This window comes from Chlamydotis macqueenii, chromosome 14 (genome assembly GCF_036417535.1).
Source record: "Chlamydotis macqueenii isolate bChlMac1 chromosome 14, bChlMac1.mat, whole genome shotgun sequence".
Lineage (NCBI taxonomy): Eukaryota > Metazoa > Chordata > Aves > Otidiformes > Otididae > Chlamydotis > Chlamydotis macqueenii.
In genome coordinates, this window is record NC_141569.1 from 2,973,226 (window position 1) to 2,998,634 (window position 25,409).

General features: G+C 51.6%; 3 protein-coding genes across 3 annotated transcripts; all 3 read right to left on the reverse strand.

The window, feature by feature from the left end:
* Nucleotides 1-2,956: 2,956 nt before the first annotated feature.
* LOC147598952 (protocadherin beta-15-like) lies at nucleotides 2,957-6,040 on the reverse strand. Its single transcript, XM_086758885.1, has one exon. The coding sequence runs from the start codon at nucleotides 5,922-5,924 to the stop codon at nucleotides 3,483-3,485; it is 2,442 nt and encodes an 813-aa protein (XP_086615011.1). The 5' UTR covers nucleotides 5,925-6,040; the 3' UTR covers nucleotides 2,957-3,482.
* Nucleotides 6,041-9,452: 3,412 nt separating this feature from the next.
* LOC104480261 (protocadherin beta-15-like) lies at nucleotides 9,453-14,523 on the reverse strand. The gene has a single exon (XM_086759255.1). The coding sequence runs from the start codon at nucleotides 14,333-14,335 to the stop codon at nucleotides 11,894-11,896; it is 2,442 nt and encodes an 813-aa protein (XP_086615381.1). The 5' UTR covers nucleotides 14,336-14,523; the 3' UTR covers nucleotides 9,453-11,893.
* Nucleotides 14,524-15,738: 1,215 nt separating this feature from the next.
* Nucleotides 15,739-21,524, reverse strand: LOC104475988 (protocadherin beta-16-like). The gene is made up of 2 exons (XM_086759252.1): nucleotides 18,970-21,524; nucleotides 15,739-17,972 (listed from the first exon to the last, which is right to left on the reverse strand). Exons 1-2 carry the CDS (start codon nucleotides 21,406-21,408, stop codon nucleotides 17,853-17,855), a joined length of 2,559 nt encoding a protein of 852 aa, XP_086615378.1. The 5' UTR covers nucleotides 21,409-21,524; the 3' UTR covers nucleotides 15,739-17,852.
* Nucleotides 21,525-25,409: the final 3,885 nt, after the last annotated feature.

The following is a 25,409-nucleotide window of genomic DNA, read 5'->3' on the forward strand; positions in this document are numbered from 1 at the left end:
AAATGAATGTCCTTATTCTGAAAAAGAAATAAAAACTGGCAGCACAACAGACACCTTTATCAGAAGTGTAAAGATTTTCTAGTTGATACTGGAGCTACCTATTCAGTTTTAAATACTTGTAGAAGAAAATTGAGTAAAAGCATGTAGACATAATTGGTGCCACAGGGAAAGCTGAAAAGAAATCTTTCTTTCAATTTTTAACTTTTAAGTTGGGTAAACAATGAGGAATTCACCAATGTATATATACCAGTGTCCTGTTTCCTTACTGGGGAGAAATTTATTGAATGAATTGAAAGCACAAATTAGTTTTTAAAACTGTGAAATTCAATTAAATATTCCTGAATCAAAAGCCATAAAGGCAAAAATTTTATGTTACAGACAACTTCAGAGCCACATGAAATCCCTCAAGAAGTGGAGAATGCAGTAACTCCTTTGGTGTGGGCTGGTGAAGTTCCTGGACGTTCAAAAGCAGCAGAACCAGTTAAGATTTTTTAAAATATCGACTATTAGTCGAATGTGAATCAGAATTCAATACTCCCATTTTACCTGTGAAAGAGCCAGAAGGTGAGGAATGTAGATTAGCACAAGATTTAATGGTAATAAATTTAATAGTTTAAGATATTCATTCTGTAGTGGCAAATGTGCATACCTTGTTGATAGCTTTAAAAGAAAATCACAAGTGGTTCACTGTATTGGATTTGAAAGATGCCTTTTTCTGTATTCCCCTTGACAAAAGTAGTCAGGCATATTTTGCCTTTGAGTGGGAAAATCCCAGAACCGGGCAGAAGACTCAGCTCATATGGACAGCGCTACCTCAAGGATTTAAAAATAGCCAAACAACCTTTGGAAATCAATTGGCTAAGCAATTAGAAACATGAAAAAGAATTTATCCTGAAGAATTGATGTTGCAATATGGAGATGACATTTTAATAGTCACAGAAACCAGAGAAGAATGTTTCCACTTTCCTACTAATCTGTTTAATTTCTTGGGAAAAAAAAGTGATTACAGAGTTTCCAAGAAGAAAGCACAAATTGGGAAAGAGATCGTCATGTGTTTCCGATTTGAGATCACACAAAGACAAAGATGACTTGAAAACGAGAGAAAGGAGGCAATTTGTCAAATGCTGGAACCAAAAGGAGCTAAGAAGTGGCAAACATTTCTGGAAATGGCTGGATGGTGTCACCTGTGGATTCCTAATTATGGACTGCTGGTAAAATCTTTATACGATACTTTAAAGGAATCTAAGGAGGGGCCCCTCGTGTGGGTACCTGAAGCTCAAAAGGCATTCCAGAATGTAAAGGTAGCTCTGATGTCTGCTCCTGCTCTAGGATTGCCTGATTTAACCAAATCCTTTGAATTGAGAAGAGGAGAAGGGAGGAGAAGAAGAGACAAAAAGGAGAGGAGGAGGAGAGAAGTGGATCAAATCAAATCAGTAAAGCTGGAAAAGACCTTTAAGACGATCAACCACCATCCACAGTCCAATCATCAACCCAACACCATCATGCCTACCAAACCATCTCCCGAAGTGTCACGTCTACAGGTTGGTTGAACACCTCCAGGGATGGCCACTCCACCACTTCACTGGGCGGCTTCTTTCAATGCTTCACCACTCTTTCACTAAAGAATTTTTTTCATCTGCTCCAATCCAAACCTCCCCTGACGCAACTTGAGGCCATTTCCTCTCCTCCTATCGCTAGTTACTTGGGAGAAGAGACCAACACACACCTCACTGCAACCTCCTTACAGGTAGTTGGAGACAGCAATCAAGTCTCCCCTCAGCATCCTCTTAGAATAATAGAATCACAGAATGGTTAGGGTTGGAAGGGACCTTCAAAGGTCATCCAGTCCAACCCCCCTACAAGAAGCAGGGACATCCCCAACTAGATAAGGTTGCTCAGAGCCTCATCCAACCTGGCCTTGAAAGTTTCCAGGGATGGGGCATCCACCACCTCTCTGGGCAACGTGTTCCAGTGTTCTACAACCATCAGTGTAAAAAATTTTTTACTAATATCTAATCTAAATCTACCTCCCCCTACTTTAAAACCATTACCCCTCGTCCTAGCACAACAGGCCCTACTGAACAGTCTCTCCCGTCGTTTAATTTGGGTCTTTGTGGAAGGGATGGCTGTAGTCCTCTGCATTTCCTGACAGTCAATCCTCTCCCTGCCAGGAGTTCTCACCCACCAATTGCCCACCTCCTGGCACTCAAACACCTCATAGTTGCCTTCTGCAGATGGACCTGTTGGGAGAGTTGCAGAGGTTGCTCCCCCTACCTCCCAGCTTTGCAGACAAGGGCAAAAGGAACAAAAAAAAACCTCCTAGCCCTGTGAAAACTTTGGCAGAGCTTTCCCAGAAAGAACTTCTCTACAAAGACTGTCTCCACACAAGGCATTCAGGTGGTCTCTTTATTTCACGTTGACACACAAGGGCATCCCAGTTTACAATGGTACACTGTATCACTGCAAAACAACACAGCATGAGGCTTTCCAAACATTCCATGACACAGTGCCTTCATTCAAATTATCACTTATTATATATGGGGTGACCATCCTCCTCCAGAGGAAGAAGCAGGACAATGCTCCAAGACAATTTTAAGAGTAGAAGGAGAAAGGGGGAAAAGGAGAATGCAAATGCTCTAACACAAACCCAGAAAATCCTACATGGGACTGGAAAGCTGTTCCACAAGAAACATCTGAAATCAGGAATAACATAGATGAGACCAAACTCAATGAGTCTTTTCCAAGTTCATCTTCATTTTACCTTCAAAGGCCTTTGAAGTAGCATGTGGAGTTTTCATACAAGCCAACCAAAATCAATGAACATAGTTTCACCATTCTGGATAGTTACACTCTGTCCCAACACCTTTCGCACTGCTACGTGTTCAAAGCAATCCAAAGGACATGGCCTACCTACCCATCCCCCTCACGTGGGCCAAAGGAAGATCTCTGCACAGACAATATAGTGACCAGAGAGCAAAACACATTGAGCCCACACATCTCAGTCAGACACAGCCAGAACCCAGACAAGAGAGAGACAAGTGCTTGCACCACATGGTAACACAGTACTCACAACTTCCATGCTTTTCTGGGTGCAGGAGGAGGCCTATAAGCATTTCCAGTGAGCATGTGATTTGTATGCCCAACTTTGCTATTCTACAGAAAAAGAAAATGCGTTTATAGAGTACAGAATAAGAGTTTCAGGTTCTTATCTGAGGGCAAATGAGACAAGAAATCAGCTGGAGATTCTGGAACTAAACAGACTCTCAAAGTTTTTCAGAAACGGCTGTAACAGAGCTGAAACATTATTTCCTGAGTGAAGAAGCCTTTTGTTTCATAAGTTTGGTTGGTTTTTTTTTAGGGGAGGGAAATCATTGATGCCAACTGGAAATGCAAATTTACTCTGGAGGAACTGTTGCGGCATGTTGCAGCCTGGATCCCTTCTTATAATGAGGCATGAGGCCTCTGGCTGTGCTGACTCCATGCTAGTTAAAGGAAAGACTATTGAACTGTTCTGAAGAGAGCCTCCCTGGGTTGTCTGGCGCCATGTTCTCTGCAGTGATATGGCCACAGGGGAAATCCTGTTCATCGTTGATACACTCACCCGGGGCACAGTGCTGTGGTGGCAGGCTGGGGAGGATGGGCTTCAGGAATTTGAACTCACTCTTGCCCGAGCCCGTTGTGAGGCTGACCTCGTAGCAATAGCCATGGGGCAGGGTACCCGCAGTGGCTGCATCTGCCAAGCTGCTCTGCAAGTGGCTGGTGCCATAAAGCATGTGCTCGCTTTTCAGCTCTTTTCTCTTGCACACCTTGAAAGCGATGAAGGCTACTATGGATGCAAGGAAGAGGAGTGAGACAAAGACCAACGAAACAATTAAATAGGTTGTCAGGGAATCACCCTCATCCTCAATGCCCAGGTTGTTCTGTGGGAGGCGCACATCTGAGAAGTCATTCAGCAGGAGTGCGCTCAGGGCCACGGTGGCTGACTGTGGTGGCTGCCCATTGTCTCGCACCAGGACAACAAGCTTCTGCTTCACAGCATCTCTCTCCGTCACTGGCCTCCTCAGACGCAGCTCCCCGCTTTGACTACCCACCACAAACAGACCGGGGTCGGTGGCCTTCAGCAGGTGGTACGAGAGCCAGGAGTTCTGCCCTGAGTCAGCATCAACAGCCACCACTTTGGTGATGAGATACCCGGCCTCAGCTGAAAGGGGCACCAGCTCGCTAGATGGTGGGCTGCTCTCCTGTGACGGGTACAGCACCAGTGGCGCATTGTCATTTTCATCCACCACGACAAGACGGACAGTGACGTTGGAACTGAGGGGAGGAGACCCCATGTCAGAGGCCAACACCAAGACCTCTATCTGCCTCACTTGCTCATAGTCCAGAGGCCGCAGCACAAACACGTGCCCGTTCTCAGAGTTCACAGAGATGCAGGAGCAAGGAGGCCGCTCTGCAGGGTGGGCCTGTGCCAGGGAATAGGTCACCTTGGCATTGGGCCCCTCGTCAGCATCCGAGGCAGTCACAGCTCCAACCAGCACTGTGGGGACGTTGTTCTCACGCACGTACATGGTGTACGATGTCTGGTTGAAGACAGGCACATTGTCATTGATGTCGGAGATGTCCACCGTGAAGGTCTGGGTCATTGTGAGAGGAGGTGACCCAGCGTCTGCTGCTGTGATGGTGACAGTGTACTGGGCTGTCTCCTCACGGTCCAGCATGCTCACAGTCACCAGCTCATAGTAATTCTTATAGGCTGGCCGCAAGGAGAATGACAGCTGGTCCTCAAGGGCACAGGAGACCTTCCCATTAGCACCAGCATCCCGGTCCCTGACTGTGAAGAGGGCAACCACTGTTCCAGGTAATGTATTCTCGGGAAGGGGGCTGCTGAAGGAACTGACCACCAGCTCTGGTGCATTGTCATTCACATCCACCACCTCCACCACCACCTTGCACATCGCTGACAGGCCCCCGCCATCTATGCCCCGCACACTGAGCTCATGATTGTTAGCCTGCTCAAAGTCCAGAGGCTTTGTGAGTTTAATTTCACCACTCATGGGGTCAATTGTGAACGCTGAGTAGCTCTGGCCCACCCCTTGGCTGAACTGATACGAGATGTCCCCATTCACTCCCACATCCCGATCGGTTGCCACCACACGCAGAACCACAGAGCCCTCTGGCGCATTTTCCAAAACCTCAGCAACATACCGTTCCTGTGTGAAGACAGGCGCGTTGTCATTTACATCCAGAATAACAATGTGGATTTGGGTAGTCCCACTTCGGGGTGGAGAGCCCCCGTCCACTGCAATGAGATCAAAACTCAACTCTGCCTGCTCCTCTCTGTCTAGAGGCTTTTCCAAGACCAGTTCCACATATTTGTCGCCATTACTACGAGTCCCAAAGGAGACGCTGAAGTGCTCGTTCTCAGGAGCAATGCTGTATGCCTGGATGCTGTTGCTGCCCACATCCAGGTCCCGAGCCCCCTCCAGCGGGAAACGCGAGCCCGGGTCGCTCCTTTCCAGGATCCTCAGAGTGACTCGTTCCTCCGGGAAAACGGGCGAGTGGTCGTTGACGTCCTGCAGGGCCACCTCGACCCGAAAGAACTGCAGCGGGTTGGCCAGCAGCAGCTCGAAGGCGAGCGTGCAGGTGGCGGCCTGCCCGCACAGCTGCTCCCGGTCCAGCCTCTCCGCCACGACGAGGCGGCCGCTGCCGCGCTCTAAGCGAAAGGGCTGCCGGCCGTCCTCCGACGCCAGGCGGGCGCCGCGAGCCGAGAGCTGCGCCAGCGCCAGCCCCGCGTCCTCCGCCACGTTGCCGACCACGGAGCCGCTCTCCCCCTCCTCGGCTACGGAGTAGCGGAGGGGCTCGCAGCGAGCGTGCGGCAGGGAGAGGAAAGCACAGAGACACAGCACTTGCCTTGCGATCGCCATGGCGGGGCGGCGGCCAGCCTCCCTCTCGCGGATTGCCCGCGCAGTCCTCCGCGGCAAACGGCGCCCGGCAGCAGCGCGCCAGGCGGGCCCTCTACCTCGCTCCGTCCGTCTCTCTCGCCCAGTCAGTCTGGTGGCCTGGAACGCGTCTGCTGTGTCCCGGGGCACCGCTCGCCGCCGCTGCCCGGCTGCGCTGTGCTGTGCTCGGCCACCTCCCGCCGCAGCCGCTCGTCAGCGCCTTGGCCTGCATCGCCACCCTGCGGCCCGCGACGGGACTGCGACCGCAACCGCCCGCTGCCGGCTAGCCCTGGCCCCGTGCGCACACGAGTTGGTGCTCCGCGGCAGGACGTGCGCGTACCGCGCAGGAGAGGGCAAGAGCTCCGAGAGCCCTGCGGGGTAACAGCGCCGCTAACAGCTCCGCTCGGCCCTGCAGCTCCTCGCGCATCTCAGCCTGGGCACCGGGCGCCGACGCACCTCCCGGCAAGGCTCGGCCGCCCAGGCCGGCGGATGAACGGGAGGAGGGGCCCTACTCCCCGGATTACCTTCCCTCTCGCCCGCGGGCTGACACCTGCGCTGCTCTCCTCACCCACGCTGCTTTGTAAAACGACCTGACAAAAGCCAATTACCTCACAGCCTATAAACCGCCACCCACCGAGCTCTCCTGCACCCCCGCGGGCTCTCAGCAGCGTGTCCCCTCCCTCGGGAAGACCCGAAGGCACGGCCTCCTTAGACTCAGGGGGTTTCAGGACCGTCTGCCCGCGAATTCGATCAAAGGCCAGGGCTAAGTTGGACTTCTCGAGGCTCGGTTCTCGCCCTTTCATGAATGCCGATGCAGCAATCACACTCGAGAAAGAAGAGGGATCTGTTACCTATAGGCTCGTCTCCTCTACCCACCTCTCCACCTAGACAGAGAAAAGGAGGAAAAGTGGAACTCCAGACGGTGTCCTCTCTCTGTATATATTGCATTGGATGCAAATACTTGCCCCCTTTCCTGTGTTCTGTCTTTATACAGTTTTACGGATATATTGTGTTAGGATGGCCTGTAACAAGGTAGTGTGAATCTCCTTCTCGAATCTGTCAGTACATCACTGTTTTAATTTATTGAATCACTCTATGAAGTGCTAAATCGCTAATTGCTGCTACTTCCAGCTTGGATTGCCCTCACACCATTAACAACTCTTAAATTCCTGCTCAGTCCTAACCGTGTGAAATATTTCAGCCACCACAAATTGGCAGAGTCGGCAGGATGACAAGCAAAGTCACCAAATACTCACAAAACCAAGGTATTCAACCAAATTCCACCCTCCCAGAGGACTGGGCTTGTAATATTTGGAAGAACTGGGAAGCGATAGAAAATCAGTTAACTGAGGTTCAACTAAAACTGGAATAAAGAAAGGCAGAACTTGTGAAATGTTAGGACTGTGCCTAGAAGCTGTCTGTCAGGATAAAATATAACAAGAGGGAGCAAGACCTACAGGAGGAAATAGAAGGCAGAAAGGCAGCAGAATTCACCCTGTCTTTGAAAACTGAGCAGCTGCAGAAGCAGAGACGAGAGGAAAAGGAGAAAGCACAAAAGCTGGAAGAAAAGATCGAGACCTAACCCCATACAAACTAGGGAACTCATGGTGTCCCCAAACGATATGCATGGTGATACTTGGGGTGGTCCTGCTGACTCTGACGGGGGAAATGATGACCCCTCGTTCCTCTCACATTCCTCTAACAGGAAAGTTCTAACAGATACAGGAGCACAACTTTAAATACTAACACAAGAGGATGCCGACAAACCGGGTATGAAACCCAGGCAGTAGAGAGTTAAAGTCACCACAGTAACCGAACAAGTGTTACTCGACAAACTGTAACAGGTAATTCACTGCTCCCGGGCGAGAAGTGCGTGTCACCTACTCGCGCTACAGTTAAAGATGACAAGGCAAATATCTGGGGTTTTGATCCTTTGAAGGGGCCAACCTGGTGCCTGTCAAATAGCAGGGTGTGGTCCTTCGTTTGCAATGCTGCCCCCAACTCGAATAGAAACCTAGAGGCTAGAGTGTTTGTAGTGTGTGCAGTGCGTGCAGCCACTGCACGCCCTGATTCAAGCATTCCTGATGTCCCGAGAACCCATTCTCTGCTGCGCCACAAACTGGAATTGAGAAGAGGAGACGACAGGATGAGAAGAGATGAAAAAAACATGAGGAGAGAAGCGGATTAAATGAAATCAAATCAGTAAGGTTAAAGAAAACCTGTAAGATGATCAACCACCGTCCACAGTTCAAGCCTCAATCCAACACCACCATGCCTACCAAACCATCTCCTCAAGTACCACATCTACATGTCTGTTGAACACCTCCAGGGATGGCCACTCCATCACTTCACTGGGCAGCTTCTTCCAATGCTTCACCACTCTTTCACTAGAGACTTTTTTCCTCAGATCAAATCTAATCCTCCCATGATGCTACTTGAGACCATTTCCTCTCCTCCTATCGCTAGTTACTCGGAAGAAGAGACCAACACACACCTCACTACAACCTCCTTACAGGTAGTTGGAGACAGCAATCAGGTCTTCCCTTCAGCATCCTCTTCTCCAGAATTAAACAACCCCAGGTCCCTCAGCCGCTCCTCATCAGGCTGCTTCTCCAGACACTGCACCAGATTCCTTGCCCTTCTCTGCACACGCTCCAGAACTCATTTCTGAAGTCATAGCACGTTGAGGAAAGCGGCACATTATTTCCAGAACGCATGGCCCATACAACGCAACAGTCTGGCCATGCCCATCACCTAACAGGAGGTGGCATCCAACAATTTATTATCTACATTGGATAATCAAAGTTGGATTATCTAAATGCCAATGCAGCTCTGCTAACGGCTCTACTCACTTTTTCGAAAGGGAAAACCGCGGGAATTGAATTCAGAACAGGAAGAGGCAGTCAAAACCTTAACACAGGAAGTAGAAACATACCAATCTCCAGGAGCTGTCCATCTGGGCAACCCTATTAGACTGGAATGGGGTTTATTCAACGTGGTACCTACTGTAACCTATTTCAAGCTGGCCCTGACGGACCAAAACCCACCTTAAACATTTAGCACGACTGCATTTAAAGAGACAGAACAGAGATATTCCGAAAGGGAAACAGGACTTCTGTCTTTCATCCTAGCAGTTAAACAATCTACTGTAAGAGCAATTGTCAGGGAAGGTGAAGCAAACACCTTGGCCACTGAAATTTGGAAGATAAACTTGAGATAATGCAACCAAATTTGAAAGAGAATTCCAATCCTGGTGATGTCTAATCAATTTCACCTGTGACCCCACCGACAGTAAAGCCATAGTTTTTGTTCTAACAATACACAAAGCTTTGGTGTACACCATACACCAAATCATTGTGCTGAGATTAAATCACAATGAAACTATACTTTGTCCAATTAAACAGAGACTATGGGGCCAGAGATCAAAAACAAACAAACCAAACAACAGAAAATACTTCAGCACGTAATTTACAGTGTCACCAAAATTGGCAATGAAACTCCTTAACACTAATGTAGCAGTAACAAGCAGGCATTCTTTATTGTGGTACCAGATGCACACGGGATCCATCCACCTAACGTGCACACCAGTCTTAAAATCCAGAAGGAATATATTCAGTAGTTTCATACATGATCATCAACAATTCCCCAAGTACAGATACACGGTCTCTAGTTATCCTAGAAATTACTATAATACTTCCCACTCACTCCCATGTGCTCAGTCTCTTGATTGGAGGGTGGTCTGGTCTGGTGGTCCAAGGGCAGTCAGAGCACACCCTCCTCAAATCCACTGGTTGAACTTCCATTAAACATCTCCATCTATGGTCTTGACAACAGGTCATGGTGTTCCTTGATCTTCTCTATTTCCAAAATACCGGCTGAGGACCTGCTTTACACTCCACGATTGAGGTGTACCTTTCTTCTACCATCCCTCTTAATCATCCCACATAGGCTAGGCTAACTTTTAAAAAACAGAACAATAAATTTTCCTCACAATCCTAAAACTAACAGTTCTCTCTAAGGATTAACTGATTACACATGAAGTATAGCCCATGTGACTGCAGTTACACAGACAGCAAAAACTGCCTGATCATTCTACCACTTTCAAAAAACATATTGTTCTAAAATTACATTACTTAATTATTTTATGTAGTATAACAACAGCACAATAGCTCACAGCAGACCATAATGCCCAGCTTCCTCCCAAGTAGCAGGAAGCTCCCCTCAGCACCCTCCTCACTTATACACTGAGCCTGGCGGCACAGGGTGTGGAAGAGCCTTTGGGCTCATTTGGGAAAACTAATCCCAGTTGTTGGCTAATTTGGAAACTATGCCAGCTGTGTCCCCCACACACAGGTGCCACCAGATCCAGCTCCTCTCCCAGATCAGGGGAAAATTAACTCTATCCTAGCCACAACCAGGACAACGTTATAACAAAACACATTGCCTGCCCCTACTGGAATAAACCGCACATTGGTGAGAAAACTGGTGCAGCATGAGGACCTAAATCAATTGCTAAACCAAATTCACGAAAACAGACAGAATCTAACTGTCAGCATCACTAAGCCAGCCTGTGCCCAGGACTTGTAGTTTTATTGGGGTCTTTGTGGAAGGGATGGCTGTAGTCCTCTGCATTTCCTGACAGTCAATCCTCTCCCTGCCAGGAGTTCTCACCCACCAATTGCCCACCTCCTGGCACTCAAACACCTCACAGTTGCCTTCTGCAGATGAACCTGTTGGGAGAGATGCAGAGGTTGCTCCCCCTACCTCAAAGATTTGCAGACAAGGTGCAAAAGGAACAAAAAAAAAACCTCCTAGCCCTGTGAAAACTTTGGCAGAGCTTTCCCAGAAAGAACACCTCTACAAAGACTGTCTTCACACAAGGCATTCAGGTGGTCTCTTTATTTCACGTTGACACACAAGGGCATCCCAGTTTACAATGGTACATTGTATCACTGCACAACAACATGGCATGAGGCTTTCCAACTATGCCAGGTCACAGTGCCTTCATTCAAATTATCACTTATAAAACATGGGGTAACAGCCCTTCTCCAGAGGAAAAGGCAGGACAATGCTCCAAGACAATTTTAAGAGTAGAAGGAGAAGGGAAAAAGGAGAACACAAACGCTCGAAAATCCAGTGGGACAGCTTTCTACCGCATTGGGAAGTCTCTGATACCAGGAAAAGCAAACGTGAGACCAAACTCAATGGCCTTTTTCCATGTACATCTTCATTCTACCTTCAGAAAAAGTCCTTTGAAGCAACTTGTGAAGTTCTCATACAACCCACTCAAAGACAATGAACATAGTTGCACAACTGCATACAGTTACAGTCTACTGCAACACCATTTGTGCTGCTACATTTTCAAAGCAATCCCAAGGACACAGCTTACCCAACCCCCTCACATGGGCCAAAGGAAGATCTCTGCACAGACAGACAACATAGTGACCAGAAAGCAAAACAAACTGAGCCCACATATCTCAGTCAGACACATCCAGAACTCAGACAAGAGAGAGACCAGTGCTTGCACCACACGGTAACACAGTACTCACAACTTCCATGCTTTTCTGAATGCGGGAGGAGGGCTACGAGCATTTCAGTGAGCATGCGATTTCTCTGCCCAACCTTGCTGTTCTACAGAATAAGAATAAGAGTTTGTAGAGTACAAGAGTTCCAGGTTCTTGCTTGAGGACAAGTGAGACAAGAAATTAGCTGAGGATTCTGGAACTAAATAAACTCAATAATTTTCAGAAACAGCTGTAACAGAGCTGAAATGTTATATCCCGGGTGAGGAAGCCTTTAGTTTCATAAGTTTGGTTGGGTTTTTTTTTAGGGAAGGGAAATCATTGATGCCAACTGGAAATGCAAATTTACTCTGGAGGAACTGTTGCGGCATGTTGCAGCCTGGATCCCTTCTTATAATGAGGCATGAGGCCTCTGGCTGTGCTGAATCCATGCTAGTTAAAGGAAAGACTATTGAACTGTTCTGAAGAGAGCCTCCCTGGGTTATCTGCTACCATGTCCTCTGCAGTGATAGGGCTACAGCGGAAATCCCGTTCATCGTCGATACCCTCACCTGGGGCACAGTGCTGTGGTGGCAGGCTGGGGAGGATGGGCTTCAGGAATTTGAACTCACTCTTGCCCGAGCCCGTTGTGAGGCTGACCTCATAGCAATAGCCATGGGGCAGGGTACCCGCAGTGGCTGCATCTGCCAGGCTGCTCTGCAAGTGGCTGGTGCCATAAAGCATGTGCTCGCTTTTCAGCTCTTTTCTCTTGCACACCTTGAAAGCGATGAAGGCTACTATGGATGCAAGGAAGAGGAGTGAGACAAAGACCAATGAAACAATTAAATAGGTTGTCAGGGAGTCACCCTCATCCTCTGTGACCACGTTGTTTTGCGGAAGGTGCACGTCTGAGAAGTCATTTAGCAGGAGTGCGCTCAGGGCCACGGTGGCTGACTGTGGTGGCTGCCCGTTGTCTCGCACCAGGACAACAAGCTTCTGCTTCACAGCATCTCTCTCCGTCACTGGCCTCCTCAGACGCAGCTCCCCGCTTTGGCTACCCACCACAAACAGACCGGGGTCGGTGGCCTTCAGCAGGTGGTACGAGAGCCAGGAGTTCTGCCCTGAGTCAGCATCAACAGCCACCACTTTGGTGATGAGATACCCGGCCTCAGCTGAAAGGGGCACCAGCTCGCTGGATGGTGGGCTGCTCTCCTTTGATGGGTACAGCACCAGTGGCGCATTGTCGTTTTCATCCACCACGACAAGACGGACAGTGACGTTGGAACTGAGGGGAGGAGACCCCATGTCAGAGGCCAATACCAAGATCTCTATCTGCCTCACTTGCTCGTAGTCCAGAGGCCGCAGCACAAACACGTGCCCGTTCTCAGAGTTCACAGAGATGCAGGAGCAAGGAGGCCGCTCTGCAGGGTGGGCCAGTGCCAGGGAATAGGTCACCTTGGCATTGGGCCCCTCGTCAGCATCCGAGGCAGTCACAGCTCCAACCAGCACTGTGGGGACGTTGTTCTCACGCACGTACATGGTGTACGATGTCTGGTTGAAGACAGGTACATTGTCATTCATGTCGGAGATGTCCACTGTGAAGGTCTGGGTCGTTGTGAGAGGAGGTGACCCAGCGTCTGCTGCTGTGATGGTGACAATGTACTGGGCCATCTGCTCCCGGTCCAGCATGCTCACAGTCACCAGCTCATAGTAATTCTTATAGGCTGGCCGCAAGGAGAACGACAGCTGGTCCTCAAGGGCACAGGAGACCTTCCCGTTGGCACCAGCATCCCGGTCCCTGACTGTAAAGAGGGCCACCACTGTCCCAGGTAACACATTCTCAGGAAGGGGGCTGCTGAAGGAACTGACCACCAGCTCTGGTGCATTGTCATTCACATCCACCACCTCCACCACCACCTTGCAGATTGCTGACAGGCCCCCGCCATCTATGCCCCGCACGCTTATCTCGTATTTATCTGCCTGCTCAAAGTCCAGAGGCTTTGTGAGTTTAATTTCACCACTCATGGGGTCAATTGTGAACGCTGAGTAGCTCTGGCCCACCCCTTGGCTGAACTGATACGAGATGTCCCCGTTCACTCCCACATCTCGATCGGTTGCCACCACATGCAAAACGACAGAGCCCTCTGGTGCATTTTCCAAAACCTCAGCAACATACCGTTCCTGTGTGAAGACAGGTGCGTTGTCATTTACATCCAGAATAACAATGCAGATTTGGGTGGTCCCACTTCGGGATGGAGAGCCTCCATCCACAGCGATCAGATCGAAACTCAACTCTGCCTGCTCCTCTCTGTCTAGAGGCTTTTCCAAGACCAGTTCCACATATTTGTCGCCATTACTACGAGTCCCAAAGGAGACGCTGAAGTGCTCGTTCTCAGGAGCAATGCTGTACGCCTGGATGCTGTTGCTGCCCACATCCAGGTCCCGAGCCCCTTCCAACGGGAAACGCGAGCCCACGTTGCTTGTTTCCAGGATCCTCAGAGTGACTCGTTCCTCCGGGAAAACGGGCGAGTGGTCGTTGACGTCCTGCAGGGCCACCTCGACCCGAAAGAACTGCAGCGGGTTGGCCAGCAGCAGCTCGAAGGCGAGCGTGCAGGTGGCAGCCTGCCCGCACAGCTGCTCCCGGTCCAGCCTCTCAGCCACGACGAGGCGGCCGCTGCCGCGCTCTAAGCGAAAGGGCTGCCGGCCGTCCTCCGACGCCAGGCGGGCGCCGCGAGCCGAGAGCTGCGCCAGCGCCAGCCCCGCGTCCTCCGCCACGTTGCCGACCACGGAGCCGCTCTCCCCCTCCTCGGCTACGGAGTAGCGGAGGGGCTCGCAGCGAGCGTGCGGCAGGGAGAGGAAAGCACAGAGACACAGCACTTGCCTTGCGATCGCCATGGCGGGGCGGCGGCCAGCCTCCCTCTCGCGGATTGCCCGCGCAGTCCTCCGCGGCAAACGGCGCCCGGCAGCAGCGCGGCAGGCGGGCTCTCTCCCTCGCTCCGTCCCTCTCACCGAGTCCGGCTGGCGGCCCAGACCGCTGCTGCCGTGTCCCGGCAGCGAATGGCCCGGGGCACCGCTCGCCGCCGCTCGCCGCTGCTACCCGGCTGGGATGAGCTGCCCTGGGCTGTGCTCGGCCGCCTCCCCTCCCGCAGCTCCTCGGCGCCGACTTGGCCTGGATCGCCACCCTGCGGCCTTCTGCGGGACTGCTCCCGCATCCTCCCGCAGCCCGCGCTGCCGGCTCGCCGCGGTCCCCGGCCCCGTGCTCACACGCGTGGGGACCTCGCGGCAGGACGCGCGCGCAGCGCGCCGGAGAGAGCAGGAGAGCCGAGAGCCCCGCGGGGTAACAGCTCCGGTAACAGCGCCGCTCGGCCCTGCAGCTCCTCGCGCATCTCAGCCTGGGGAGGGCTCGCGGAGGCGCTTCCCGGCGGGGCTCGGCCGCTCAGTCCGGCGGATGCAGGGGAGGAGAGCCCGTGCTCCCCGAAATGCCTTCCCTCTCGCCCGGGGGTGACACCTGAGCAGCGATCCTGCACCTACGCCCGACTCTGCGCTGCTTTGCGTGCTCGCCAGGACAGGGTTCAGGAACGACAAGTTGTGCCTGAACGCGAGCCGTGCAGAGCTTGGCCGCCAAAATATCTAGGGCGAACAGGAGGAAGAGCGACGAGATGCAGCCCCGGGAGGCGACGAGGTCACTGGTCAGCAGGTTCGCGCTGCCGTCCGGGCGCGGGTGCAGCATGTCTGGTGTGTTTTCGTTCCCGTCCCGCACTCCCACGCGCCGCCTCCAAAACGCGCACCTTGAAGTCCAGTGGGCGCAGCGCCCGCATGGTTCCCTTCTCCACTTCCACGGACACGAATGGTGCCGCGGCGGCTGCGCCCGGCGGGGATGGTGTCCTCGCGGGCTGATTTTTGGTCAGCACCGTGGTGTAAACGGCCTGGGCGAAGGTACGTACGTCGTCGTTCACGTCCAAGAGCCCCACGGGCAGCGTTTTGCATGCCGAGAGCGTGGGGGATCCCTGTCGCCATGCTGCCGGACTATCACGTTGTAGACCGCAGCCTGCTCCCTGTCCAGCGCCTCCGATGTCACCAACCAGCCGCGCAATGGTGAAGGGCTACTCGCCCGACACCTCGCAGCTCGTCCTGCCACTATACCTCGAGTCCCTGTCCCTCACGGTGAACAGGACCACCACGGTGTTCGGTGGGGCATTTTCCGAGAGGGTGTCGGTGAGGGAGGTGATGGTCACCTCGGGGGCATTGTCGTTCGCGTCCACTACCTGCACCTCCACCTTGCAGTGCGTGGACAGGCCCTCTCCCTCTGTGACCTGGACGGCTATGTGGCAGGTCTTTGTTTCTTCATAATCCACCGGCTTTTTCAGCCTAATCGTCCCTCTCTCTGAATTTATTTTAAACGTCTGGTGATTTTCCTCTGAATTTTGAACCATGGAATAGGCTATTTCCCTGTTCGTTTCTGAGTCTAAATCGCTAGCAGACACCAGCATCACTGGGGTATTCTCGGCGCTATTTTCTAAGACTTGGACTTTATACAGCCTACGTGTGAATATCGAGAAGCTGTCATTTATATGCAGAACTACTACGCGGATTAAAGCTGTACCAGAGCGCAGTGGAGACCCACCATCTACAGTCGTGGTGCTGGAAGCCACTTCTGCTCCCGGTCCAGGGTTCGGTCCAACACCAGCGCGGCGTACCTCCTGCCATCACTCAGCCTCCGGGTGCGGATCTGGAAATAATCGTTCGAGCTGATAACTGCCGTGTTGAAGATTGTTCCCCGTGTCTGGATCCTGAACGCTTTCCAACAACAAAAAAAAAAGTCGAGCCTCCGGCATTGTAGTTTCCGGGATCTTTAAAACGATTTCTTTAAGAGCCTAGGAGCTTGATCATTTCTGTCTTACCTCGGCTCGGCAGGACTGCAGTGGGCTCTCCAGCACCAGGCAGGGCTCGCTCTGCCCCCGCGGCTACTCCCGGTCCATCTGCTCTCGCACCACCAAATCCCCGGTGTGTTGGTTCAGCTGTTTTTCTCCTTCAGCAGCAAGCCGAGCCTGTTGAGCCAGTAATTCCTCACCCACCACTTCAATGAGCAGTGCTTCTGTTTGCCTTTTGTTTGAAAACGAGGTTTATTTAAAGCTGTTTTTCCTACTTTTCCTCCCTACAACGGCTTGAACCGTTTATGCACAGTGAAGGAATTACTTTTAGGCTGTTTAGCTAAAAAACAACAAAAAACCCCAACCAAAACAACAACAACAAAAAAAACCGCACCCAAAGCTGTGCATTTTTACAGGTGTTTAGCATGATTTTCCCATAATAATTGCCGGTCCGGTTTCTGGAACGGACAGAGATCGTCCCCTTGATTCACAACCTCTCAGGCTGGAAGCCCACCTGAAGAAGCTGGGGTCTCTCAGATCTCAGCTTGGATCAAAAAAATCCCACTCCGTCTTGCTCCGGCTTCTGAGAACGGCCTACTTCCAAGATTTCCCCTGCGTAAAATCCACTCCGAAGGCACGGATTTGTTCCCGAAATCCTGCTCTTGGAGTGCCCGTTTCCTCGGCGATGACTGTGACAAGGGATCTTCGAGATAGCACACTCACCCGAGGGAGTTCCAAGTAGATTTTGTTGGTTTCTGTCATCAGACATTCGACTCTTAAATACTTGTGAGCGACAGGAAGGATCACATTACTTTATAGATCATTACCAATTAACGAAAGGCAAAGAAAACAGAAAGCTTCTTAACTCCCTATGTTTTACAATGCCTTAAACCACAAACAGTAAATATAATTCTCTACTACTTTACACTAAAAAAAAAAAATCTTGAAATGGTCATTTCAACATTAGGTTATGAAAAAGAAATGAATACATTGCTCAAAGCGCACTCTTTACAGTATGGAGACCTTGTGAGCTCCTAGCCAAATATGCTAAGTGTGCCAATGTCAGCCGTTTCTAATCAGCTTCTGCTTGTTATTAAGGAATTCCTTTGCAAGCACCACTTAATTTTGCTCAATATCTGTTTGGCCTGATACTGAACAGACTGCAGAAAATTAAGACATTATTACAGAGCCCTCTTCATAAGAAAGAAAAACAAATCGGAAAACACTATGTGGGAACAAGTTATCTTGAAGATCTGCTTCCAGTTTTCAGGATTTCCCTTAACATTTAGGAGCAGTAGCACTGACAATTGTACATCAAGTCTCGCTGTAATCAACATGCAACACAGTCATTCTCCATCCATATGACAATTACAAAATACCTAGACGAATTAAGTACTGCTCAAGAGGCGAAAGGTTTTTCTCTCTCATAGAGAAGCCTTGTACCTCCCTGGTACTTTTTGGTGGCTATCTGGTCTCTTTGTTTTCCTTTCCCTGTGAGGATATTAGCCCTTGAGGACAGACGTGCTTGTCTTTCTCCTCACTTACTGATGGGTGAGCCAAGGGTTTTGATCAGAATTGACGTTTGGCTCCATCCCCCTGCTTGCAGTATGAGCCACTTCTGCAGGTCTGGGTCCCGTGTCTTCGGAGAGGGGAGCTCTGCCCTGCAAAGAACAGCGAGTGGAGGTTGTCATTGGGGCATTGAAGGTAACCAGGCTTCAGGAAGAATCTTAGAGGGCACCTCTTACACTGCTGCGTTTGTGCCACCACTCTTCTCTACCCAGAGCCAAAAAGGAGATTGAACCAGGAGGTGGGTCTCTGACCTGAACAGAAACAACCTAAAGCTGGAAACCATCCTCCACTCTATCACAAAGGTGAACCTCCTATGAGTCTGAGGGAATAATTTAAGCTGGTAAGAGCCCAAAATAAAACCCCTTTGCTACAAGCAGTAAATGTAGCTTAATGTTGATGTATCAAGATGGGTCCTTGTCTCTTCTGAGGCTACTGCAGTTCTGAGAACCTGCAGTAAAGTGAATCTAAGTAATTGGTGGTTATGAATTATAAAATTGTTGTTGGATGACCGTAAGATGGCGTTTGTGAGTCTTCAGATTCATATATGTTCGTTGTCCGGACTTTTGTGAAGTGCTAAATGAATCCCTGGAAACTTGTAACCCCATGGGGAGAGAGAGAGGAGGGAAAGATGTTTCAATAACTACCTCTTGCCTTCCCCATGCTCAAAGGGCATCTCAAACATGACTCGCTCTGGTTCACAGCAGCACTGGAAAGAGAGGTGCTGGTACTATCCGGGATCACCTGTCTGGGTCAGGAACGGACAGTGAGGGTGTGTTGTAAAGCCTCGGTATCAATATTTTTTTGGCCAATACCGTTAATCCAAGCCAGAAAAATAATAAGGGAATTTAAGAGAATTAAGACAGCCTGAGTTCAGCACTGCCATCACCCTGGTGAAAGCCACTTAGCAGCGCCGAGCACCAGCTCCTAACAGCAGTGCAGGAGACGCCGTCGGTGATGCAACACCCCTTTGCACCGTTATCCCCACAGTCCCGGTTGGGGGGAGCACATGGGTTGGAGCACTTCCCCGTTCCCTTCCACCCCGCACTGCTCCCTCCCCTCTCCCCCCATCGCCTAGGCCCGGCCCTTCACCTGTGCAGCCCAGTCGCCTTCTTCCCCGAGCCTGGCCGCCTCTTGCGAGCACACCGAATTCCGCTGTTGGCCCGGCCCGGTGGGCAGCCCGGCGGGGAAGCAGGGCAAGAGGGGTCTGAGGAATCGAAACTCGCTGTTAACGGTGCCGGCGGCGAAGCAGACGTCGTAGACATAGCTGCGTGGCAGGGAGCCCGCGTCGCTCCCCGTGGCAACCTTCGGGAACGTGGGTAAGGTCTCCGCCGCGCTCCGCCTGGCCCGTCGGACCTTCACCACCACGGCGGCCAGGGCGGTGGCCAGGAACAGGGCCGACACGCAGGCCAGGCAGACGATGAGGTAGAGGGTCAGCGGCCCGTCGGGCTCGGCGGCCGGTGCCTCCTCGCTCCCCTGCAAATGGGCATCGGAGAAGCCGCCCACCAGCGCGATGGCCAGGGTGGCGGTGGCGGAGCGCGGCGGCTGCCCGCTGTCCCGCACCAGCACAACAAGCTTCTGCCGGGACGCGTCCCTTTCCGCCACGGCCCGCGCCGTGCGCACCTCGCCGCTGTGCAGCCCGACGCGGAACAGCCCCGGCTCCGTCGCCTTGGCCAGCTCGTACGACAGCCACGCGTTCTGCCCTGCGTCCGCGTCCACCGCCACCACCTTGGCCACCAGGTAGCCTGCCGGCGCCCAGCGCGGCACCAGCTCGCCCACGGCCGAGCTGCCGTCGTGGGGCGGGTGCAGCACAACGGGAGCGTTGTCATTCTCGTCCTGCACCATCACGCGCAGCACCGCCCGGGCGCTGAGCGACGGCGAGCCGCCGTCGGCAGCGCGCACGGCCACCTCGAAGGCGCGCACCTCCTCGTAGTCCAGCGGGCGGAGAATATAAACAGCACCGTTTTCAGAGTTGATCGACACCTCGGGCTGCCCCTTGCCCTCCTGCTGCACCAGCGCATAGGTGACGCGAGCGTTTTTGCCCGCGTCGGCGTCCGTGGCGTTCACGTGGCCGATTCGAAGCATGGGGCTGTTGTTCTCCTTGACCGACATAGTGTAAACCTCCTGGTTGAACTCTGGGACGTTGTCGTTCACATCCCATATCTGCACGCAGATGCTTTCCCGAGAGCTCAGCCGCGGTGTGCCCCAGTCCGTGGCTGTGATGGTGATGTTATACTCCGCCGTCTTCTCCCTGTCCAGAGCCGCGTTTGTTCTCAATTCGTAGTAGTTATCAAAAGTAGGGGTGAGACTGAAGGGCAAGTCCCCGTCGATCGAGCACTCCGTCCTGCCGTTGTCCCCGGAGTCCCGGTCCCGCACACTGAACAAGGCCACCACGGTCTGGGCTGGGGCGTCCTCGGGGATGGAGGCGGTGAGGGAGGTGAGCGCTATCTCCGGGACGTTGTCGTTCACGTCCAGGATCTCCACCCGCACTTTGCAATGCGAAGACAGCCCCCCGCCGTCGGTGGCTCTCACTACCATCTCGTGGTTTTTCACTTCCTCGAAGTCCAGGTTGCCCGCCACCCGGATCTCTCCCGTGGTAGGGTTCAGCTCGAAGAGCTGCCGGGACTGTTCCGAAGTTTGGGTGAAGGTGTACCGCACCTTCCCGTTGGACCCTTCGTCGGGATCCACGGCCGCGACTCTGACCACCAACTGCTCCGCGGGGCTGTTCTCGGCCAGGCGCACCTCGTAGACCTCCCGACGGAACACTGGGATGTTGTCATTGGCATCCAGCACCACGATCCGGATTTGAGCCGTGCCCGACCTGGGCGGCGAGCCCCCGTCGGTGGCGGTGAGGAGTAGATTCAGCTCTTGCTGCTCTTCCCGGTCCAACTGCCGGTCTAGGACGAGCTCCGCGTATTTTACTCCATCGTTCCCTGTTTCGAGAGCTAGGGAGAAATGCGAATTGGACCCGAGGCTGTAGTTCTGCAAACCATTGCTGCCCACGTCCTTATCCCGGGCACTTTCTACAGGGAAACGGGACCCGGGAGATGCCGTTTCCAGAATCTCTAACACCATTTCCTTCTCCGGGAACACGGGGGAGTTGTCGTTCACGTCACGAACCTCCACCTCCCCTCGGATCAGCTGCAACGGATTTTCAAAGAATATCTTGAAGAAGAGCGTGCAGGTGTCGCTCTGCGGACAGATCTCCTCTCGGTCCAGCGGCTCCTTTGCCGTCAGGATTCCGGTGTTTTGATGGAGGTGGAAAAGCTGCTCGTTCCCCTCGGAAACAACGCGGGCCTTGCGAGCCGCCAGCTGGCTCGGAGCAACCCCCAGGTCGTTCGCAATATTGGCGACAAAGGCATCCCTTTCCATTTCCTCCGCCAGACAATAGCGGAGGGTTTCGGCCCCACTCTGACACACGCAAACGCACAGAATAAACAAGATCACTTGCCTCTTGCTGTCTGCGTTCCGTTTCCCGCACGCCGTTACTCTCCAGAAAAGCCATTCACCAGCCTCCGGGATTCCCAGCATTTTTAAGCAGAGCCCTAGTCGGAGCGGTGTTTGTCAGGAATCCCGGGCTAACGGGCCGGGGGGTGGGGGAGGTGTCGGAAAATCGGCGAGCACCCCGACTTTGTGTCCCTCCGCCTTTTCCGAGCAGCTCACACCGGGGGTTTGTGGTTTTTTTTTTTTTTGTCTCGCCGTGCCTGCAAAGCCAGTGTGGGCAGAGGAATCCGCCAGTCCGTGGCCAACATCCCCACCCAGCGTCGCGAGGGGGAATATCTCCTCTGTCTGCTCATTCCGGGCAGAGCTGCTGGTTTGGATTTTGCTGCTTGGGTCTGGACTCTCCGTGTCAAATCAAAGCCAAAAGGTGCAGTGTAAATTAATGCGAAGGTGCCACATTCCCCCGAGCTCACCCTCACCCTGGAATGACAATGCTGCCCTAGAACACATCATCCTAATGTTGTTTTCTTCACACCATGTATCACATCTCGCCCAAGGGACACACAGCTTTAACGCTTTTCTGTGTGAGAAGAGTTTTTCTCCTTAACTGACAGGAGTATCCTCCCTCTCACCCATGGCAAGGTGTGTCACATTCGTGAAAAAATGTCCCTATACTTTAAAGATGCCTTTACTCAGAGGCTAAACCTGAACTCCTATACCTGTGTAAGGATATATGGCTGGAAACCAGATAAAAACCCCAAGGTCAGGCACTCACTGCTGGCCAACGCACACGCAACGCACTGGAGATGTGCACAGCCACCTCCAGGATCCGTCTTCCTCTCTCTTACAGAATAAAAACATGGAGGAGAAAATAAAATATAGCTTGCAATACTTACTTTTGGTTCAAGCAATTTTAATTCAGCCGTTACTATAAAAGGAACCAAGCTATTTTTTTTATATTGAAAGTGCCTTAACCTCCTTGGGTTTGACACCTTTCCCTTCATTTCCTAGATGGTTTCCCCCACTCTCTCTCTCTTTTTTTTTTCTTTTTTTTTTTTTTTCCTACTAAAAGGGCTGACTGTCAAACAATACTCACTAGGTGAAGTCCTAGAAACCCGCTGATGCTTTAATTTTTTTTTTTATGTAAACTTCGTGTATGTATCAGTAGGAGAAAGAAATAAGCAGGTTGACTTTAGGATTCTCCAGAATTTTAGTTACTAGAGGACTTTTCACGGGTGCAGCTTTTTTTGGTTTTTTTTTGTTTGTTTGTGGTTTTTTTTTTTTTGGGGGTGTGGGTGTGGGGGGGTGTGTGTGTGTGTGTGATTTCCTCTTATCGCAGTTTGACTCAGAAGCGTGGTAGGATGTTGAAGGCTAATTTACATCAACGGCCAGGTCAGCTATTTCTTCCTTTCTTCCCTTTCAGGGATGTGGCCGTCTCTCGAGTTTCTACCATCATCACCAACAGAAAAAAACTTGATGCAAAACCAACCAGAGACCAAGTACAGCAGTACCTGGGAAAGTGGCTTGTCTCCTCATTTGTGCCATGCAAAAATAACAGAGACACCTAGAATCCATTTGCTTTGTGCCCTTGCCAGTGTTCCTGCTCAGCTCTTGGCACCTCCGAGAGAGGAAGATTTACTTCTCCATAATCTGACCTTCGGCACCGCTATGCAGCAGAGAACAGATACAAGCTGAGAAGAGCTTCCACAGAGGTTTCTCACCATGACTGTTGTAACCTGGTAATTTTCACTCCCCTAATTTCAGGAGGAAAACGGTGTCCTTCAGCTTCAGGTGTAGAAGTGTGCAAGAAGAGCTGTGATCCTCAACAGGGCTGTTGGTTATCATAGTATCCTTGCACATCAGGAGATGCTGCTCTTAGAGTGAAGCTCATATTCTTTCAGATTTTAGAGAAATGCAAAATAAAGAGGGTCACTTACCGTGCAGCACTGGATAGCTAATGCTGGTGTTTCCCGTTGGGTAGCAACCATAAAATGGATGTGTACACGTGGAAAAAAAAAAAAGTAGTATGTATACAGCCAGACGAAGGCATGCTCTGTTTTAGGACAGAATAAGGAACCATAGCTATTGCTGTAGATAAGAATATAATTTGCGTAATTGTGTCAAAGAATTTACTTTTCTCCTTGAGTGCATAGTGATGTTGCAGGCTTCCTCATTTTTTGGTTTAGCGATGACTTCTGTATCCTAAGAAGGTAGCTTGAAATTACCGAAAACCGTTTTCCTCTTTACTTGGAAATTTACATCAACGCTAGAAAAGAGCTACAGCAACATATCCTGCTCAGTTCCTGGTAAATCTCCTTATTTCAGAAAACAATGTTCCTTAAAGAGGATTCTCCCCGCACTTCTGCAGCCTGAGCAATTTCAGTTTTCAAAATCCCCTTCTTGGTCTTCCAGCTTTGAAATTGAGATCCGCAGAGTGAAATCTCGGAGCGCCCAGGCAGCGTTTTGTTCTCCCCTACCCTTCCCCTTCCCCCTACCCTTGGCTTCTTCCCCATCCCTGGAGCCCACCCACCTCCAGCACAGCCTGCAGACAGGGGGGCTTCGGAAGAGCAATTGCCTGCAGATCAAAACCACCGATGCTTCCCCCGCGTCGCTGTGGTTTGCAAGCCCGAGTACAAAGAGGGAGCAGCGTTCCCGTCCTCGCATTCCCAGCCAGCTCCCAGGAGGGATTTCTTCTCTCTCCTCTAGCCCTCAGCGCCTGAATTCCCAGCTCTCCCGCGGAACTGCTGCCCTGAGCTCTCCGCTGGATGCAAACGTGAGGAAAGCCGAGAGAATCGTTCCCAGCCTTCTGGGAAATAACAGGGACATCTGGTACATGTCTGGCTTGTGGTTCATTTTCCGAGAGATAAACTGGCCTCCTCCCTCTCTCTGCATTCAGTCCAGTTAACATCACTCTGTTAAACATAAACTTTTTTTTTTTCCTCGCGGCATTAAGTTGGTGCTTACCAACCAACGGGCTCTGCCTGAGTCACCCCAGAAATGCGGCAAAATCCTCCCAAAGCCCCCAGGGATGAATCTTACAGATCGTTTCCCTCGTTTGCATCCCGGGGTCCTCCCTTGTGCTCCTGGCGTTTCCAGACGGTTCTCGCGGCAATTCCCAGCGCAGCCCTCGGAAAGGCTTATGAAAGAGGACATTTCGGCTGGGCTCTCACCTAATGTCAGCCATGCAGCATCCGACTGGTGCTGACTGGTCTCTCTCTGCTCGGGAACTCCCCGCCCAGCAGCAGCCCTGAATGCGCAGCGCTGGCCAACAGCGGCACTGGGCGGGCAATGCGGGAACTGCAGAGGGGCGGCTGCTCTACAGCCTCAGCATGCACCGCCTTCGTTAGGTTCCGGCTATTGCTAGGGCAAATTATAGATCATGTGTCCTGAAGTCTTTGGGAAATAAAAGCACTTTCTTAGCACTTATAGAATCATAGAATGGTTTGGGTTGGAAGGGACCTTTAAAGGCCATGTAGTCCGACCCCCCTTCAAGGAGCAGGGACATCTCCAACCAGATCAGGTTGCTGAGAGCCCTGTCCGATTTGGCCTTGAATGTTTCCAGGGATGGGGCATCCACCACCTCTCTGGGAAACCTGGGCCAGTGTTTCAGCATGCTCAGCATAAAGAATGTCTTCCTTGTATCTATTATAAATCTACCTCCTCCTAGTTTAAAATCATTCCCCCTTGTCCTATCACAACAGGCCCTGCTAAAAAATTTCTTCCCCATCTTAGCGGCCCCCTTTAGGTACTGGAAGGCCATTATAAGATCTCCCTGGAGCCTCCTTTTCTGCAGGCTGAACAGTTCCAGATCTCTCTGCCTGTCCTCATAGGAGAGGTGCTCCAGCCCTCTGATCATCTTTGTGGCATCCTCTGGACTTGCTCCACCTGGTCCACATCCTTCTTGTGGTGAGGGCTCCACACCTAGATGCAGTACTCCAGGTGGGGTCTCACGAGAGCAGAACACAGGGGGAGAGTCACCTCCCTCAATCTGCTTCTTTTGATGCAGCCTAGGATGCAGTTGGCTTTCTGGGCTGCAAGTACACATTTCCTGCTCATGTTGAGCTTCTTATCCAGCAATACAAGCAAGTCCT

Coding starts and splice junctions, on each gene's coding strand:
- LOC104480261 (XM_086759255.1), bottom strand. CDS start 14,335: ATGGCGATCGCAAGGCAAGTGCTGTGTCTCTGTGCTTTCCTCTCCCTG.
- LOC104475988 (XM_086759252.1), bottom strand. CDS start 21,408: ATGCTGGGAATCCCGGAGGCTGGTGAATGGCTTTTCTGGAGAGTAACG. Junction 17,973..18,969: donor AAGGCGACTGGGCTGCACAG/GTGAAGGGCCGG, acceptor TGTTCTTTGCAG/GGCAGAGCTCCCCTCTCCGA.
- LOC147598952 (XM_086758885.1), bottom strand. CDS start 5,924: ATGGCGATCGCAAGGCAAGTGCTGTGTCTCTGTGCTTTCCTCTCCCTG.